General features: G+C 35.2%; 1 protein-coding gene across 1 annotated transcript in view; it reads right to left on the bottom strand.

The window, feature by feature from the left end:
- Positions 1 to 19,281, bottom strand: part of Stt3A (catalytic subunit 3A of the oligosaccharyltransferase complex) — a 100,609-nt gene that overhangs the window by 3,863 nt on the left and 77,465 nt on the right. Inside the window, exons 12-14 of the mRNA XM_069845783.1 lie at positions 17,490 to 17,709; positions 8,196 to 8,384; positions 2,219 to 2,334 (exon numbers count right to left, since the gene is read on the bottom strand). Of these exons, the coding sequence (XP_069701884.1) occupies positions 2,219 to 2,334; positions 8,196 to 8,384; positions 17,490 to 17,709 (525 nt within the window). The remainder of the gene's footprint in view (positions 1 to 2,218; positions 2,335 to 8,195; positions 8,385 to 17,489; positions 17,710 to 19,281) is intronic.

Here is a 19,281-nt window from a genome sequence, read left to right as displayed (position 1 = left end):
TTAAAACATGGCCATTGCAAGGCAATTACGTGCCCATTATTTGTCTCTCATCATGTCATAAGAGAAACAACGAATCAAACTTTCTTGTTCCTATTTTCTATTACTTTTCAATCACAATAATTACTACATCATATCAATTTCCATAACCATCTAAGAACTACAACAATGCAACTACGTAATACCAAATCCAAATTTTCCACAATTGGCACTTGGCAGGGAGGAGGTTCCCACTCGGAGCTATGCGACATACGTTACCTCCATCTACTTTTACTAATCTAACCCGAATCACACAAGTGGGTAGGCATTAGATATAAACACATTTACTAATCTAAATATGCTCTTTGTGATCACAAACAGGAAATTTCTACTGTTGTTTTTAGAGTTTCGAAAATTCAATAGTTACCATCCAACCACATACCCACCACAAACAAACCAAATTTAACCCTATACAGCTCAATTCAGTGTTAATGGCCCCTGTTCATGGTTGTTTGGCTAGTGAAAGAGCTGTGTGTTGCATCATAAGAAAGAAATTTAATCACAAATGTGCATAGGAGGGGAAGAGGAAAGAGGAAGAATGAAAATAATATCTATGCTCGAAGCTGAGTGACACTCATGTCAAGAAAATATAAGTCATCATGACATGCATATGTTTTAGGACATCTTAAAGTAATGTGCGCAGGGCATTCAAAAGTTCAATGTGCAGAATTATACACCAGGGTGCCAGGTTCTGGACGTTAAAGATATACATCTATATGACTATATGTTATGTTATGAATATGACCATTTTCTCGTGTTGCAAATTCTTTGTGATCGCCTTACAACAGCCAAGGAAGCAAAAAATCCTCTGCAACAGGTATGTCATGTGAACATAAGCAAGAGCACATCAAGTCCAGGATTCAGTTTGCAGCAGAATAAGTCGTGATCTGGACAGGGATTTCTATAGTAGCTCACATGGATTTCATTTTTATCGACAGTGGCTCTCAGATAGCTTCCAGCTATGTTGAGGAGAGTCTATTGATGACATGATCATCACACTGTGATGCCTTCTGCTCCTTTCATTGGAAACAACAACTTCCTGATGTACAACAATGCTCGACCCCATGTTGCTGTAAGTGTCACAGTGTATCTGGACCAAGTCGAAATTCAGCACATGATATGGTCACTGTGCAGTCCTGACCTAAATCTCATTGAACATCTGTGGGATCCAGTTGGACAACATATTAGGAAACATGTGCTTGGTACACTTGATCTTCAGGCTACATTTCGAGAGGAATGGGAACTCATTCCACAAGAGTATATTACAAATCTCATTCAATCAATGCCTTGCAGAATTGAAACACGTGTGTAGACTGCATACATAATTTTCACTGTTTCTGCAGTTCAAGTTTTATTATTCTTATTGTTAATTTAACTGCATACTGGTACTGTATTTATCTCACGAAAAGTCTTCTCGGTTGTTTGCTGTAATGTGACCAGATGTCCTGTTCTGAATGGAACAATCCCATTTTTAGACCTTCTATCCCGGTGTCCCAGCAGTTTTTGTTGGGATGCCTATTAGTTCCGTTTTGTTGGGGGGGGGGGGGGAAATCTTTCTGAACAATGTCTCAAAATGGAATGATGTTGAAATGTGTACAGATATCACTGCATACGTTTCTGGAGATTCTAACACAGACGAGAAAGCTACTTAATGGAATAGAGAGTAGAAAGAAGTCCATATGAGATGGGAGAAATATTCCAGCACTTCTCCTTTCAACAATTGTCATTCAGAAACATTGCTACAATTGTAGAATTTGTCTTATCCCTATGTGGGACCAATGCTCCTATAGAAAGAGTTTTTCCCAGAATAAACAAACTATGAACATCGGAGAAAATACAATTGAAGATTGACACATTGCATTGTTAATTATCAAAGTTAATTTAAAATTAAGTTTTCTTGTATCTCCAATCCCTTGGAGGAGAATAAAAACCTTAATATAGAAATTCATTTACCAGAAAAATATGCCGAATAGGAGTGTTATGAGAAGGCTGTAATTTGTGTTTTATGTTATACTGATAGACGAGCAAAGGTTTCTTTCTCAACTGTGGATGTGTAACATAGACTGAAACACACAATTAATTTTGAAAATACGAATGGTGCATGAAGTGGACAAAGTTAAAAACTGACAAGCTATTTCCTCCTTTCCAACCGTACTTTTCCTTTAGATTTTAGGGCACTCACCTTATATATACGAACAAGCCAGTGTTCTGTGGTGTAAGCCTCCTCTAGAACATCTAATTCAAAATCCTTGTTGCCAATTTCAGCACTTCGGACACGATCATAGCCTGGAGGCTTCCCTGTAAAATATCATACCTCAATATAATTAGAACTATCAACAGAACAAAGACCATATGTCATTTAATCAGAGATGGGAAAGATTTAGTAGCTTTATATTGGGGTGACAGGCAGGCTGTTTAAAACCATTAATCCAATACCACTGAAAAACAACAAGAACAAACATATTTAGCCTATTAAATTGGGTTAAACAAGGTCTGTCTATGCTTATCTTTGAAACAAAATAACTAAAAGTTACTTATTATTTAATAAGTTTTAACGTTTTCGACTCTACAGAGACATCATCAGAAGTCATGCCGTAGAATACATAGGAATATGAATTTGCATTTATGTGATCTACTGTAGTATATAACACTATTAAGGCTAAACAAGTTGCAAACATGAGTTACAAAATACAATTATAAAATTTTATATGATTAAAATTAAAAAATTTAAAAAACAATAAAATGCTTGTGTAAGCTGTTACATCAGTGTAATGTTAAAACAAGGATGGACTACAGCTTGTTGAACAGTCTGTGATAAGGGGATAACACAATTCCAATGCAGTGTTTTGTGCGTGCAATAAACACAACTGCAAACAATGAACATTGTTAAAAAATTGTATCATATAGATATGCAAATCATATGGTATGCGAACATTAATAGGTTAAACACATGTTACGAAATACAATGATATAGTATGAAGAAAAAGGGGTTATCAATAAATGCTTAGAAACCATTACGTGGTATATAAGTCTGATATGAACATAAACTAAAGGCTTCTACACCACTTAACTGTTTCTAAGCATTTATTGATAACCCCTTTTTCTTCATACTGCACCATTGTATTTCGTAACTACATTCCATATGATTTGCATATTATATGATACAATTCTCATAGTGTTCATTGTTTGCAGTTGTGTTTATTCCACGCACAAGACACTGCACTGGAATTATGTGATCCCCTTATCACAGACTGTTCAACAAGCTGTAGTCCATCCTCGTTTTAACATTACACTGCTGTAACAGATTCCACAAGCATTTTATTGTTTTTAAAATTTTTAAATTTTAATCATATAAGATTTTATAATTGTATTTTATAACTCATGTTTGCAACTTGTTTAGTCCTAATAGTGTTATATACTGCAGTAGATCACATAAATGCACATTCATATTCCTATGTATTCTACGGGATGACTTCTGATGATGATGATGATGACTCTGTAGAGTCAAAAACATTAAAACTTATTAAATAATGTGTACAAATAACTTTTAGTTATTATGTTTCAAAGATAAGCATAGACGAACCTTGTTTAACCCAATTTAATATAACTGCTTATTGGCTTCAACATGGTTTTTAAACATATTTATACCATGCATTTCAGCAAATGATAAATAAACATTTTATAGAATATGTGGTAGACAACTTAGTAATATAATACAACAATCGAATTAGTATATGAATGCGAATCTTGGATTCCTATGGGGGAGTGTAGTGAGACTTTTTGCCGACCACTGTACAAGCAAACTGCAACCTTTGAATTTGGGCATTATTCATGCCTACAAGGCAAATTATCAAGTCTAGTATTAAAGGTGTGGCAAAGATTCAAAAGACATGAAGACCTCTACATTTTTCATTTTATAGCTAAAGCATGAAGATATATATATATATATATATATATATATATATATATATATATATATATATATAGTGGAATCTCATTAACATGTCTTTCTAGGAAGCAAAGAACTTTTAAACATCATAAACAGGAAAACGTACTAAAGTTTTAGCATGTATTTAGTGGGACCGAGACAATGACCTACATAAATATATGTCCTATATAGGAAAACATGGTAATGAGGAATGTACTAACGAGATTCCACTGTAAAGCAATCAAATATTACCAACTGCTTCCAGTAAGATAGCTTTATTTCAGGACTAACTGAAGAAGTGACTGTGGAAGAATGCAAACTGGGAAAACCTTCAGTAACATGCTTTATTTTCAGATTCATATCAACTGATGATGAAGTTCTGACTGCAGAAATATTTAAAGACAGTGTAATGGTAATGGCAGTGATGATTGTGATACTGCTCTTACAAGTCCAGAGCCAGCTGCAGCATTGGGAACATTGTGGAAGTTCCTTCCTGCTGCAGACATGATGACACTACGTTCAATTGTATATTTCAGCCTGTCCTGATGCACTAAATGATAGCATTAATAGTCTTAATGAAGATCTGGACTCCATCTCTTCCTTGTCTCAACAATTTGGACTTAACCTAAACGCATGTAAATCACAGGCTATTCTGTTCGTGAACTATAGATCAATTCCTGATGTCAACGACCTGAATATTCCACCTGTGAAACTGAATAAAACAATCATCCCATTCAGCTCTACCGTAAAAAACCTTGGAGTGCATTTCGAATCTAATCTCAATTGGGATACACATATTAAACATACATGTAAGAAGGCATTCCCTATTCTCCATTGACTAAGAAGATTGTATCATTATTCATCTAAATTAAAACAGACGCTGGTACAAACACTCATTCTAGCTTACTTCGATTATTGCGACGTTTTGTTCAATGATCTCAGAATTGATTCCTCTCAGAAACTACAGCGTGTTCATAACATGTGCGTTTGCTTCATTTGTAATGTTTGATACTATGATATCTCACCTTCTTTCAATAAGTTATCATGGCTTAAGTAACATGAGAGGAGAAATCTGCACTCACTTTCTCTCTTATATCGAATTATGCACACTTCATCCCCCTCTATTTATTTGCCCATTTTCATACTCTCTCTCGCTATCATAATATTAATACTCTATCACAATGCGATAACATGCTAGAAATTCCACTCCACACATCATCTCTGTATTCCTCATCTTTCACTGTTGCTACCTCTCGTCACTGGAACTCTCTGCCGCCTGAAGTCAAGGGCTGCCAAACCTTGAATCTTTCAAATCCAAGTTAGAAAATTATCTTATGACGAATTGCTAAACTAACTTACTCTTATAACAAGTATTGTATTGCATGTTTCCACGTATTCACCACATTTTTTTTATATTCTAGTGATATTTAACTTATTTTATCTTTTTATTTTCATCATATTTCCCGATAATGGTATACCGGTATCTATAATGTGATAACTTGAGCTATTCATAATTATAATTTTCCTTACTGTGTGTACCTAAAAATATTGTGTTCATTGTATGCTTTTTACTTCATTATTTTATCATCATCATCATCATCATCATCATCATCATCATCATCATCATCATCATCATCATCATCATCATCAATATTATTATTGTTTCATATTTTTATACTTTGTATGTCTCATTTATTTTGACTTACTGTTCACATTTTATTATGCATTTTCCTTTCTTTCTATAATACTATGTCTGATTTCTATTAACTTGTTTACATTATATTATGATTATCTATCTACTTCAGTTTTGTGTGCAAAATTGTAGTGTACTTTACATTGCAAATTTGCAGTGCTTTTTGTATTGCAGTTTTACTCCTAGTTGAGAGTTAGAGAAGGCCGTATGGCCTTAACTCTGCCAGATTAAATAAACTGTTGTTGTTATTATTATTATTATTAATTATTATTATTATTATAAACATAAATACAACATGAAAATTTCATGTGTGTAATATATCTAGTAATGCAAATACAGAGTGAACCGTAAGTAATATCATTAATTTCGAGGGGGTTATTCTTTGAGATATTTCAAACAAAAAAGTTTCATACAATTTTGCTCGATTTGCTTCCTTTTCGAGAAAAAAATTATTTTATGTGAAACATTTCATAGTGTATTTTGGAAAAGCTCACAACATGCTCAGTCAATTTAAGAGAGCACTGTATTATGGTAATAAATGACTGAAAGAATTTTAGTTTTGTCCTTTAAATGTGCACAAATTTGATCCAAACAAATCTAAGTTTTCGTCCTGCAAAGGGATTTTAAAATGTAATGCACTGTGACTATGCTGTAAAGGTTACTGCCTGGAGATGCAGCTTGCGTATGCAAGGTATGGATGAGACAACGAGAAATGTAAACATAACACACACAATATTGCTTTTAAAGATGGGTCAAGAATTTAATTTCTTTTATGTAGGCCTAAGTTTACCAGTAACTACTTTGGGAGCGTAATTTTTCAATTTAGTTTGAAATAAGTGTATTTTATTGTCTGTGTTCTCTGAACATTTAATTAAAACTAGGTTGTAGAATTTATTTTAAATTTTCCAGAATTTTGTTTAATGTCAAATGAGCATTGTTCATTTTTCGTTCTCTAACACAGTTTAAACAAAAAAATTAAACGGTATATCATCAGTATTTTTTCTTAAGAGTTTAAAAACAATGTATTACATGGCAATGGCTTTCAACAAGCCAGGTGAAGGTGTTGTTCAGAGCAAAACAACTTAATGTGCACTCCCTACTGATTACAGCATTGCACAATCTCATAATTAATGTATTTTAAAATGCACATTTTTCTGAAAACTATTCAAAACATAGTGAAATGGTATTCGACCTTTTTGTTGCTCTTCACTAAAGGAATCATCCCCCAGAATTAATTACATTACTTATGGTTCACCCTGTATAAACTAGAAATGAAAAAATGACGTTTGTTATATAAAATCTAATACGGGAGTTATGTGACACTAATGTCATTGATGTAGCAGTTATTGACACATACTAAGAGAACCCTAGAAACATGCAATTTTCACTGTTATAATTTTCTAAACAAAATCTTTATTATGAGTATCCCTTTCATTTTAAGTTAACAGGGGCTGTAATAATCAAATAGAAGGGAAGCAATAAAGCAGCAAAGAATTGGAAACATTTGTAAATTACTGGCTCATCAGTGTCTACAAACCGCAAAATACTCTCAAGTACCCTATACCCTCGAATAAGCCACACACCCCACTTTTGAAAGGAAAATCAACAAATGTATTCACTACAAATTGAAAACAATTAAAAATATAGTTGTTGTTGTTTTAAAAATATAGTTCAGTTAACAATAAACTTTATCCTGGAACAGGACACATTTCAACCATCCATCCTATGTGCAACCACTGCACGCATGCCAGTAGTCCTACTTAATCAGCCGTTTAAACGATATCTGCAACATTAATAGCAGGTGTCATGATTTACATGTTCCTCTGCATATTTGATAATGGTAAGTTTTTTGCTGCAAGTAAAGGATCACAATCTCATACCTTTAGTGGTACTCATTTTCAGAACTGAAAATGTGAGATGCACAAACTATACACTTATCAGATTATCACACTTGAACTTGATTCTGACACATGTACTGCTAATCCAAATGCCATTTAATAATGTTTACAATTGGAAATTTGAATACCTGTGCAGGAAGATAAGAACATGCATTACCACCTTACGAGTTGCACAAGAGGAAAATCTAACAATATTGCCAACTTTTTTCAAATAAGCTGCATACACGCACTTTTTATTTGTATAATTCGGAAAAAAAATATGCAGAGTATTCCAAAAAATATGGTATGTTCCAGAACAGAATGAAGGTCCTTTGTGAAATCGACACAGAGTTGACACTCTCTATAATGCATAACTGATTAATTCATTAATGTCAAGAAAGAAAGTGAATGAAAGAATGAAATTTTATGTTCAATCACTTGCTATTGCATCCAATAAAACATTTGCTTCATATAAGTAATGTAGTTTTTAATTCATACAAATTGATAGATAAACTTAAAATCACATAAATGTCTATGGGACTGGTTCTTTTTCCAGTCTATATTATATCACCCATGGAGGGATGTCGAAGTGTGAAAATTAGGCAGAAGATGCTGGCAGTAATAGGAATAAATATAAAACAGACGTTCAGACTGAAATTACCTCCTTCTGTATAGACCTGTCCAAAGCGGTAATAACACATCTTGTACATAAGACAGTTAAGAAGTGTTTGGGAGCCCTCCTTGTCCACTCGGAACTCTCCAGATGGAGAGTAGTAATCCCATTCCTTGATGTGGCTGCCCCGCTCTGTGCTCCCACCAATTCGCACCATCCACAAGAATTTGTTTATATCTGCAAACAATGCAGATAGAATTTGTCTACAAACAATGCTGATGTAAGAACTGTTAATGAGTAAATAAAGACAGAAATTAAGATATTAAAAAAGATACAAAGTCATTGATGATGATATGATTTATTCTCACTCAACACCTTCGGTCCTGCTGGCCCTTCACATTTCTGTATTCAAACCAGCAGTCCCGTTATTATAAAGCCTTTGCACACTAAGACATTTACACTTAGCCTACCTGATTCTAATCTTGAAATTGTAACCACAACACAAAGCAACACAAACAATAATTATTATGTATTAATATTAATACTGATATTAATTAATTATTAGTATGTTCAAATTTCACTAGCTTCCAGTAATAGGCTTAGAAATATACTGGGCGTTCATTTCAAAGTGTGTCATGACGTCACTGTTGTTGGGTCACCGATTTGAAGCGAGTTTCAGCTTATATGTTAGAGAAGTTGCCTATTATTTAAGGTGTTCTTCAATCTGAACTTGAGAACGTGTACGGTATAACTTGAACGTCGTAGCAACAGATGGCGGTCTGTACGGTCTGTGTGCTACCATACTGTCTTTTGAACTGTGTTTTGCGCCGGCAAGTCGTACGCAGGGTATTTGTTATCATCGGTTGCGTACGGTAACATTCCACAACACAAATCAAATGCTCCGTCTCCATGTTGACCGTCGAAGTTAATGTCAACAAATATGTAAGTAATCGTCTTAACCCTCTCCCCATATCCCGACAGTACGTATTTCCAAACAGTTCTCATTCCTGCCACTACCGGCGTTACAGTACGTATCGGTACGTACTCTTCAGAATGAATGCCGTACTTGCTAGGCAACTTCTCTGCCTCATAGGTTATACACCTCTGCGGAAGTGTAGGAAGATTGAATTCTCTAGGCTCATCGGCTAGCCACATGACGGCATACAGCGAGCCATGACACACTTTGAACTGAACACCCAGTAGAACAATTTGAATTTTCAGAATTTAAACTACTGACAACTTGTGTCACTGCTGCCAACACAACAGTTATAAAATCACTACCAGTTGTAGTATTTCTCAATACCTAAATTCGAAACGAAGTATCAAAAGAAAATTCAATCTGCAAACTACAAAATCACCATAATCCATTAGCTTATGTAGTAATGGGGGAAAAATAGTTAGGTTTCACACTTACGATATTAAGTAAGCTGACCCGGATTATACATATGTACCATCTTGTTCTTTATTAAATATTAGTTCTAAACTGTTAGTATTTATCTAATCTAATATTCTACCTGCTGTACTGATATCACTATAAAACCATGTTTTAGAATGTACATTAAAATCTCCTATGATTATAGTTTTATATGAAATTTCTAGATGATTTAAATCAGGTATATTATTAGGTGGAGTGTATACAAAATATATGAGAAAATGTTCCTTATTTTTCCATAATTCTAATTTAACTATTTCCATTTTACCCGTTTCATTAATTTCTTTTACAATTTTGAAAGTTGAGGTTATATTATTTTTAAATCCAATTACAATTCTGCTAGCTATTTGTCTTTTCTTGGGTAGTATATAAGTGTAATATCCTTTCATGTTTAGAAATTTTTGTTGATCTAATGTGTGTTGGCTTCCATGATTCCAAAAACATCAATACCTTCTTCATATAGCAGTTTAATAAGTTCTGTTTTCTTGTCATGACTCAAACCTTTAGCATTCCATTGTAGAATATTCACACCTTGAAGTCTTACATGTTTGCCTTTCAAAGTAGTTCTCTCTCAGAGATCCGACTGGGGGACTATTTTACTTTGAGAGGCATAACTTCCTATTTTCTTGAGCAAGTTACAACTGTTTTTTTTTTTTTTTTTTTTTTTTTTTTTTTTTTTTGGCTACCTGGTTTTTACGATTAGGTAGCTGCATCATCCAATTTCGAACCCCAATATGAAAGGAGGACTGCATCACCGTTGGTCAGTGGGATGCTCAAACCAAGTCAGGAGGACTGTCATCAGTCATCACATATCCAATGACTTTATTTCGTATTTGCCATTTAGGAAATGCTTTGATGTGGTAGACCTGCATGGTGAAATGGCATTTCCTCCATTTTTGGTGAAACAGTTAATACTGCTAGACTCGGTTTGTTAAAAACGGGTTGTACCACAGGAAGGAGAGGATGGAAATTGAGTAGGAGATGTTATGGAATGCACTTTGCTATTCCTCACAACCCACATTTATTGTCTATTCCCTATTAACATCCTAGTCCTATCTTATTTTATTTCCCTATTCCCAACCATTCCATTTACTATTTAATTCAGTCCCCATTTTCACTACAATTCTGTTACTATAGCTCGATTAACTACAAATGACCTTCAACTTTCCAATACTCATGTGCCATGGAGGGGGAGATGTCATCACTATGCGAGCAGCTCTCTAGGCCAAGTTACACTAGTCGGACTCCAACTGTGAATCCAGTTCAGAAGCTGTGTCGGTAACGGAGCTTTCTGAGCCATCTCCCGGATTTAAAATGAAACTATCAACATCGTTGTCCATAAGACAGTCATGGCGAAGTGCATCAACATCGGTTAAAAACGCAGTAATCACAGATTATGAAACGACGGTTAAACAGTAACCGTGGTTAAAATGTAATTTCTGTGCACCATTCATAATGACCGATTACTTAAACATGGTTAGCTGACACCTCATTTAACCAGAGTAAAGTCTATGACGGTACACTGTTTCTACAAAATGACAAAAGGAAAGCATCCATACCGCTGCAAAGGTAATAGTCAACGTCTAAAAACGACTGTGCTCACTCCGTTCTACATCGAAATGAACGTGTCCTACATTTTCGCGTTGCATTTGTTTGCCTTTGGGCGCTGTTATATTTGCGAGTTGCATTCTTTGTTTTTCAGTCTGTTAGGTTAAAATCGTACAAAATAGAAAATTGAATGCAAAAATGATTATATTCCAATATGAGGTTAAAGTATCGATAGACTTACTTACTAGATTTAAATATATTATATAAAAAAGAAGGAATATCCATAAAGGAAAAGGATGCAGAAGATTAGTAGGAATGTGTGTACGATCCAGGACCTCCTTTACATCAGGTTACTGTTCATTATCCTAAGATCCATCCATAACCTCTCTTTGTTCAGCCAGTGACATAGAGAAAGAGATATTCAAGTATTCCCTCTTAAAATATAGAAAATAAGTTATATAGAATCGTAATAGAAGAAATATGACTGTTTTTGTGTTATTTCAAGTGAGCCATTTGTAGATTTTGATAAACGAAATCCCTCCTGAAATGTTCTGTCACCTAATTCCACGTAAGAATTCTCTCTTTCCACTAAAGAAACTTCATACTCACGCTCACGCTCTATCCAAGTAATTCAAGTACTGTACAATAACAATCGTCTTCGAAATAAACATCTGTGGCTCTGGCCGCCATTTTGCTTTACTTGCTCTACTAATCATTGGTTATCTCCTTTAACCGCTCGCATATGGCCGGTTAGAGATTACTGTGGTTAACCTCCTATTTAAGTCGTAACCGAGGTCGATCCACCATAAAAATCTTTAAGCAGGGATTAGGTGACAATTTTAACTAGTGGTTACACTAACCGACGTTGATGCACGTGGGCATCAGACTCCCAGTATGTATCTTCAATTCTTTTGATGTGATCACAGCATTTTTACCACTTCTCTCTTGTGTACCCTTCAGAAGAGTTCCTCACAAAATGTTTGTTTTGCTCTGAAGCTTGCATTGGCCAGATCATTTGACTGCGCCTTTTATTTCATCCTGAACTAATTCTATTGGGCTAAGATTTGCATGATACGGAGGGAGCCGCAGTATCTTTGAACATTTGGTCGACAATGTATGTTTTCTCCATGGGAACAGTTTTCACCAACTGTAACAGATCTGGTTTGTTCATGTTATTGTTAAATGCGATATTGTTCTCACTCAACCAGTGAATAACGTCTTTCTTTAGCATCGTTGTTGGTGGCCTTTTATTTATTTGGATGCTATGATAGCTCGCATTATCCATAATGACAAGTGAACTGCAAGGGAGATTAGGGATAACTTGTGTGTTTAACCATTTCGTAAAATTTGAAGCATTCATGTCGTCATGATAGTCTCCGGTTTTTTGTTTGGATTTAAATATCAGCAAAGCATTGTTTACAAAACCATTCTCCCCTTCTGCATGGGCAATAATTAATCTGGGGCCCTTCCCGATAGGCTTTGTGACTCCCACTTAATTTTCAGATTGCCAACAAGAACTGACAGTGTGGGAAACATTTACATATGTTTCATCCAAATAAACAATATTTCTTTTCTGTTCACGACATCTGTAAATTGGTCTTAGGTATTTAGCATGCCAGGATGTGATTTCGAGCTTTTCAATTAGAAGTTTTCCCCTAGACACACATTTCTCCCACCTGAACCCTATCTGTAATATGAGTGTCCTCAGATATGTTGTTGTTGTTTTCTAATGCCAGGCATTTGACAATAAAGTCATTTGACCTCTTGCACTCCAATATTTTTCAAAGATATTATCATGGTCAGCCACTGAAGCACAGTTTTTGAGGTGTTCCGAATCCATTTCTTGGTTGAGTTGCACAATGGGCAGTTAGGGGACTGATATATTCCAATTCTATGCAGGTGTTTGGCCAAACAATCATGGCTTGTTGCCAATCTAAATGCAGCTACAGACGATTTTCGTGGTAAATTAACTGTGGATTATGATGCAGAGAGTTCCATTTTTTCTCTTGAGATTGTGTTATCAAATTTTGTTTGTTGAAGTCTTAGTATGTAGATTTAATAAATCTTTTCACAGAGTAATATGTACATTTAGTAACAGGTCTGTAAGCAGTAGTGCTGCCCTTCTTTGCTGTCTCGTTTCCCAGGATTCCACAATGGGATGGTATCCATTGGAATATAAATCTTTTATTGAGTGTTATTAATTAAGAGAGCATTTTAGTTATTTCTACTGTTTGAGATGGTGTGTATCTGGAGAATATTGATAGAATAGCTGCTTTGGAGTCTGACAATATAACTGCATTCTTAAATTTATTGATGTGGCATAGAACTTATTGCAATGATTTCTCCATCAAAACTTGTTGTTCTATATCCAAGAGGTCTATAAAGTGAGAAGAGACAGCATGTAACACCTGCACCAGCACCTTGTTCCCTGGAAATCAAGGATCGGTCGGTGTATAAATGAAGCCAGTTTTGTGGAGGGTACCTAATATTAATTGTCTCTAAAGACAATTGTTTCATTATTTCAGTGTTTACTTCTGATTTCAGTATTTCTTCTGTTAAATTTAGATTATACTCTATATTTATTAGAGTTAAAGGGTTTGGTTTAATTTGTAAGTTTTCTTTTAAATTCGGGATATTGATTTTCTGTTTTAATTCTTGAACCATGGATATGAAACTCTGAGTTTTTTATCTACAGAAAGGACTGTATGAATGGCAATTATTTCCTGGTAATCTGATAAGTTTTTCATATTGAATCAGTGCTTTTTCTTCTATTGTCATTTTGATGCTGTTAGTATTAGTGAGGAATCTCAAAGAATCAGATATTCCCTGCTGCATTTTAAAGTCCCGGTACCGTTCAATTCAGCACTCAGTTTCTTCATTGTTGGAACAAGTTTCTTGAGAGTTTAATATTCATTTACTTTCTTTCTAACAACACCCTCAGCAAACTCGTCAATTTTCACTATCTCTTTTCTCTCTTTCTTCTTCCCATTCGGTGTTGAAAACTTGACCTGGCCTGTGATAGACAGTGACACTGCCCCTTCCTTCAAAGCGTTTTTCACCAAGCTGGCCGAAACTCCCGTAGCTTCCTGCCTTTTTCGTGCTCCCATACCAAGTTCTGACTGCTTACAGCGCCATATTTTTATCTGGTGATAAGTCTTGGAACTAATTTTTTGTGCATAATTCACGAGAGCATTGCTTAATTAGCATATCTACGGGGTTTCACACTCCTTATAGTCTGTGCCACGCTGAACACTGTCAGTTTAATTATAATAACTGATATTTCAACTTATATTAATTTTTTTTCTCTTTTAAATACTCTGCAGTGTTATAAATAAGGGGCGGATGTTGATGACCTAAAAATTTACTTAAAATGATCAATAAAATGCCCTTAAGTAATAAAAAAATGACGTAAATTTAAAAGAAAATGACATTTAAGTATTATTCAGAGTACTCACACCACAACTTCTTAAAAATTAGTCACCTTGTTTCAATGACTACCCTGCAAAAAATGTCGGAGAGGAGGCAACTTCCTGGGATTTGACTAAGATAAAGGAAAAGAGCATGCAACAAAATGAAAGTTTTAAGGGAAAACTAAAAATTTTAATAAGAGTTTACAATGCGTTTCAATCAGGGATGGTCCATGTCAGTGTCTTCATTCTCTGTCTCCTCCTTCTTCTGCTCTTCACTTTTGTTACCGGATTTTCAAATGGGGAGTGTAAATGACAAAACAAATTGTGAACGCAGTGTGTATTCTTGCAATCTGTGTTAAAAATACTATCTGCTGCAGTACATCCTTTCCGAACCATACTGGGGAACCAACGTCCTATTTTCCAGGAAACGATGAAAGTTTTCCCCCTTCCAAACATAAATTCTAAAGACATCCTTGTACTGACAAAAGAACAGTAGCAGTCAAAGCCCTCACTTAAACTAAGCTATTGCCAAGCATTTATATTACTTCTGTTGTGCGAGGTGAAATCTTCAGTGAAATGAGGGATAGACTTTAGAGTTAATTCCAAACTATAAAACTTAAACTTCACTGTTATTTACTATTCTGTAGGTAATTACTAGTAGGGCCTACTACTGATGTTTGTTTAGAAAAAGATTTAACAGGCCTATATGTAAAGAACGAAGTAAAATGCATTCAAAGTGACCTAAAAGTTCTTCAAAATACTAAAAATAACCAAACAATGCCGAGAAAAATGTAAAAATGACCTATTAGTTCAAAAACGTAAAAAAAATGCAATATAAGAAATTCATGATGTGAAAAATATGAAGATGGCATTTCATCAACAACTTTCGCCCCCTAGTTATAAATAATGTTACGCGTGTCACTTTTCAAAAGCCTGCAGCGCGCACTTCGGTTCCCTTCCATTATTAAAATTACAATCTGTTTTAACTATACACAATAAGTCGAAATGTATTAATTGATTGAAAAGTGAGACTGGATGTGGACACGACTGTTGTTCCGAATAGTTTAGAATGTATTTGCTGCGAAACGTCGATCATGAAGCGCATCTACATCACAACAGACCCCCCCCCCCCCATTATGATAATCTGCACACGAAGGAACACTGGTTTGTGACACAGATTTTAATGTCAGTGGTCAGGCTATAACTCTACCTTGTATTACTCTTGCACTATATATTACATAATTTTCATATTCACTATGTATCATTGTTTTCTCTTCTATCTTTATTATTTCCTCATCTCTACTGATACATATCTTGGCTAACCCCTACTCCCAGCTCACCTTACTCTAACATTTATTTCAATACATTGCCAACTTCATAAATATAAACACCATATACTACTGCTAATACTCAATTATTACTCATCACATTTCAACTACATATTCCTCTACTATTTTTTTCCCTTCACTGACACCATTTTCTTAGATTATAAATTGGCTTTTCTTTACTACAACCAGCACATTTCTCGCTATTAGCTCTATTCCCATTATCTATACTTCTCCTTCTTTCCACTATTTCTACTTTTTCCCCCTTATCGTCTTTCCTGGACTCCTTTATCTTCTTCAGTTGTTGACCTATATTTCTTTGTCCATTATTGCGGACATCACGAAAGACTCTATTTTCTTTCTCATACTTCTGATACACCTCACTTCTACAATGGCCTAGGGGTGATGTCATAATTGACTTCACCCAGGTATCCATTTCCCTCTTCCTCGCTCTGTTCCTGTCATCACTACCTCTCTCTCTTCCTGATATCTGCGACATCTGCAGGGTCTTCACACTCAAACCTGATGGTTGTTCGTTATTTGTTGTATTCAGCAGAACTCCTACCTTCATATTCTCTTGCATTACAGATTTTTTACTTTTCACTATTTCACCAATATTTCCTATTTGAGTTTTTATTCACTATTCCTCATTCTTTTTCCACAATCTCTGTTCTTTTTCTTTCATTTACATCAATCATATTTCAAATTTCTTAATACTCTCCAAATAATGTTCCACGTCGAATCTCTCTCCATTGATTTTTAATGTGTCCTTACTACTCTCGCAAAAAGTCTGTTGCTCCTAGCTACTTTTAGAAAGGGTACTAACACTTTTTTCCTACACCTCACTTCATACTCAAAATCATTCTCGATATTAATATTTGAGTCTTTTAATGCTTTCCTGTTGCACACAATCTTCTCTTTTATCATGAGTTCGCCAATTTGACCAAGACAGGCATGATGTTTCCACGTCCCAACCTAAAGACTTCCTTCACTTGGCCATTCCCAATATCTATTCCCATCTAATTCCAGCACACATTCAATAACACTTCACACATTTCCCACAACTGTTCTTTTTCTTGTTCTTCAATTCCAAAAAAATGTTAAATTATTCTTCCTTTTCTCTTCTTTTAAGTCTTTCACCTTTTCTTTCAATATCTTATTCTCCTTTTGTAGATCCTCTATCTTCTTACTAATTATAATGATGCTTTCCCTTAGACTTTTGAGATCCATTTTAATCAGAGATTTCACTTCACTTTTCACTTTAGATTGCTTTGCTTCCACTACCTTGCTTCGTTACATTATAAGACGCGAGGGGCAATCACTCACGTCTTACTTGTCACGTTGTTCAATGAGAACTGAGATAAAAGTATTAATCTGATGTTTAAAAATATTATTAGAAATGGAAATGGATAAATACATTTGTAAAGAATAGACAATGACATAGCACTGATCAAAAAAGACTTAAACCATGAGATGAATGAATAAGCAGAGGAACAAAGAAAAGAAGAATAATCAAGTAAAGAAAATAGAAAGGAGGAAGAAATGAAAAAGGAAGAAAAAAAAAGAAACATAAGAAGAAATAAAAAGATATAAAAAACCATATGAGATAAATTATGCACTTTCATACCATCAGAGGAGTACCCAGTGAGTCCTCCAAAGATGACGAGAACATAGTCAACATCCAATTCACGCATGATCTCATATGCACGATCCTCTGATGATGCCATGGCCTGACCCACTCGCGATATGTGTGTGTTGTTCCAAGTGTTGTTATCCACCAGGATTGTCCGATTTGCCATTGCTGTTATCTGGTAACCATAATCCCACCAAGACATGACTCTTGCATCCTGGAAAGAGAAAACCAATTTCAACACTGTAGATATTTTCAAACTTGTTGAAAATAATAAATTCTACAGACTGGCAGTTTAAAAATTCCAAAACATTGTTTGCTGCCCATGCAATTGTTGGCATTCCCCTCCATGAAAGTGGCACTCTTCTTGCCTGCAGTTGTGACTGAGATTTTATTAGAGTACAATAGTGTTGTAAAATGGTGAGATATTCATAGCATCATCATATATTCATCTTTAAGATGAAAGTAAGTTTAATAAAGCAGGTTCTGTGACTGACTGGAAAAGAAAACTAAGATGTCATGTGTTTACAGAGGAAAACTTGATGAAATAGGAGCTGTCTTGGAACACAGTCCTCGAAATCTTTAGACACCTAGCACAGCAGACAGAAATTTCTCAAGGAACTGGAAGGCAAGCAACTTATTCACTAATTTTAATATTGATTTTCTTATTGGAACTGAGCTGCCAGAAAATGTACAGGAAAACCTCGGTTTTAAACGTTTTTCCGCATTAACATTCAATTTTCATACTTACTTACAAATGGCTTTTAAGGAACCCGCAGGTTCATTGCTGCTCTCACATAAGCCAGTCATCGGTCCCTATCCTTATTGTATGAATTCGTAACAAGCTGTTTTTTATGGTGATGGGTTGCTAGCCCTTCGCCCAACCCCCAAGTTAGAGGACCACCCCTTATCGGCTGTCCATGACTGCATATTCAATATATTCGCAGCTACCCTCCATATCTGGAGGCCGTCTCCTCTATCCACAACTTGAGGACGTGCCATGCAGTGGTGATAGGGACCCACAATACATGGTTCAATTTTCATAGTCCCAATAATTATTACATATGATTAATGTATTTTTATATTCGACTTAAAGTTATTCTCTTTCCTGTCAAACCCGTATTTCATGTTTTTACAAATTTTTTGAAACTCAATGACTTGGCAATGCTGCTGCTTCACTGCCATATGCTAATGGTGTGGGCCACGCGATCCTTCCTTCCTTCCACCCTCCCTCCCTACACCTACATGAAGCTGCGTGCCTGCGTAACCATCACAACTTGCAGCGTGATTTGCTTCTTGTCTTTGTTCTGTTCATCGAGGAGCGCAGTGTCGGTGCTATTACAGTAAAGAGACAGAATTGTTTTCATCATTACATATCATAGAAAACAATGGTCGTGAAAGAGGACACTTTCTTGGTGAAAAAATTAATTTAATTCACGAAACAGAAAAAAAATCCAAATGCAAAGATATCTCAGATAGCGAGAAGATAACTTGATTGGCACCCAGCTTCCCCTTAATGTTTTCCAGTTTTTTGTGCGGTATTCTCCATAATTTATTTATTGTAGATTTTTTGCAAGTAAATTGAACTTCTGCGAAAGTATTCAACATTTAAAAATGTTAAATAGGTGTTCTACTGTACCTTGTTCTGCCACACAATTTTCTGCAGTTGATGTATGTCTTCAAAACGAATATAGGACAACACAGTGAGTGTCTCACATTCCACAACACCACTGTACTCTCTAATGAAATCTCACTCACGACTGCACAATATAACTGTCCAACTCTGATG

Source organism: Periplaneta americana, chromosome 14 (assembly GCF_040183065.1).
Source record: "Periplaneta americana isolate PAMFEO1 chromosome 14, P.americana_PAMFEO1_priV1, whole genome shotgun sequence".
Lineage (NCBI taxonomy): Eukaryota > Metazoa > Arthropoda > Insecta > Blattodea > Blattidae > Periplaneta > Periplaneta americana.
Note: the sequence above shows the minus strand (reverse complement) of the source record. Positions and strands in the feature narration are given on the sequence as shown.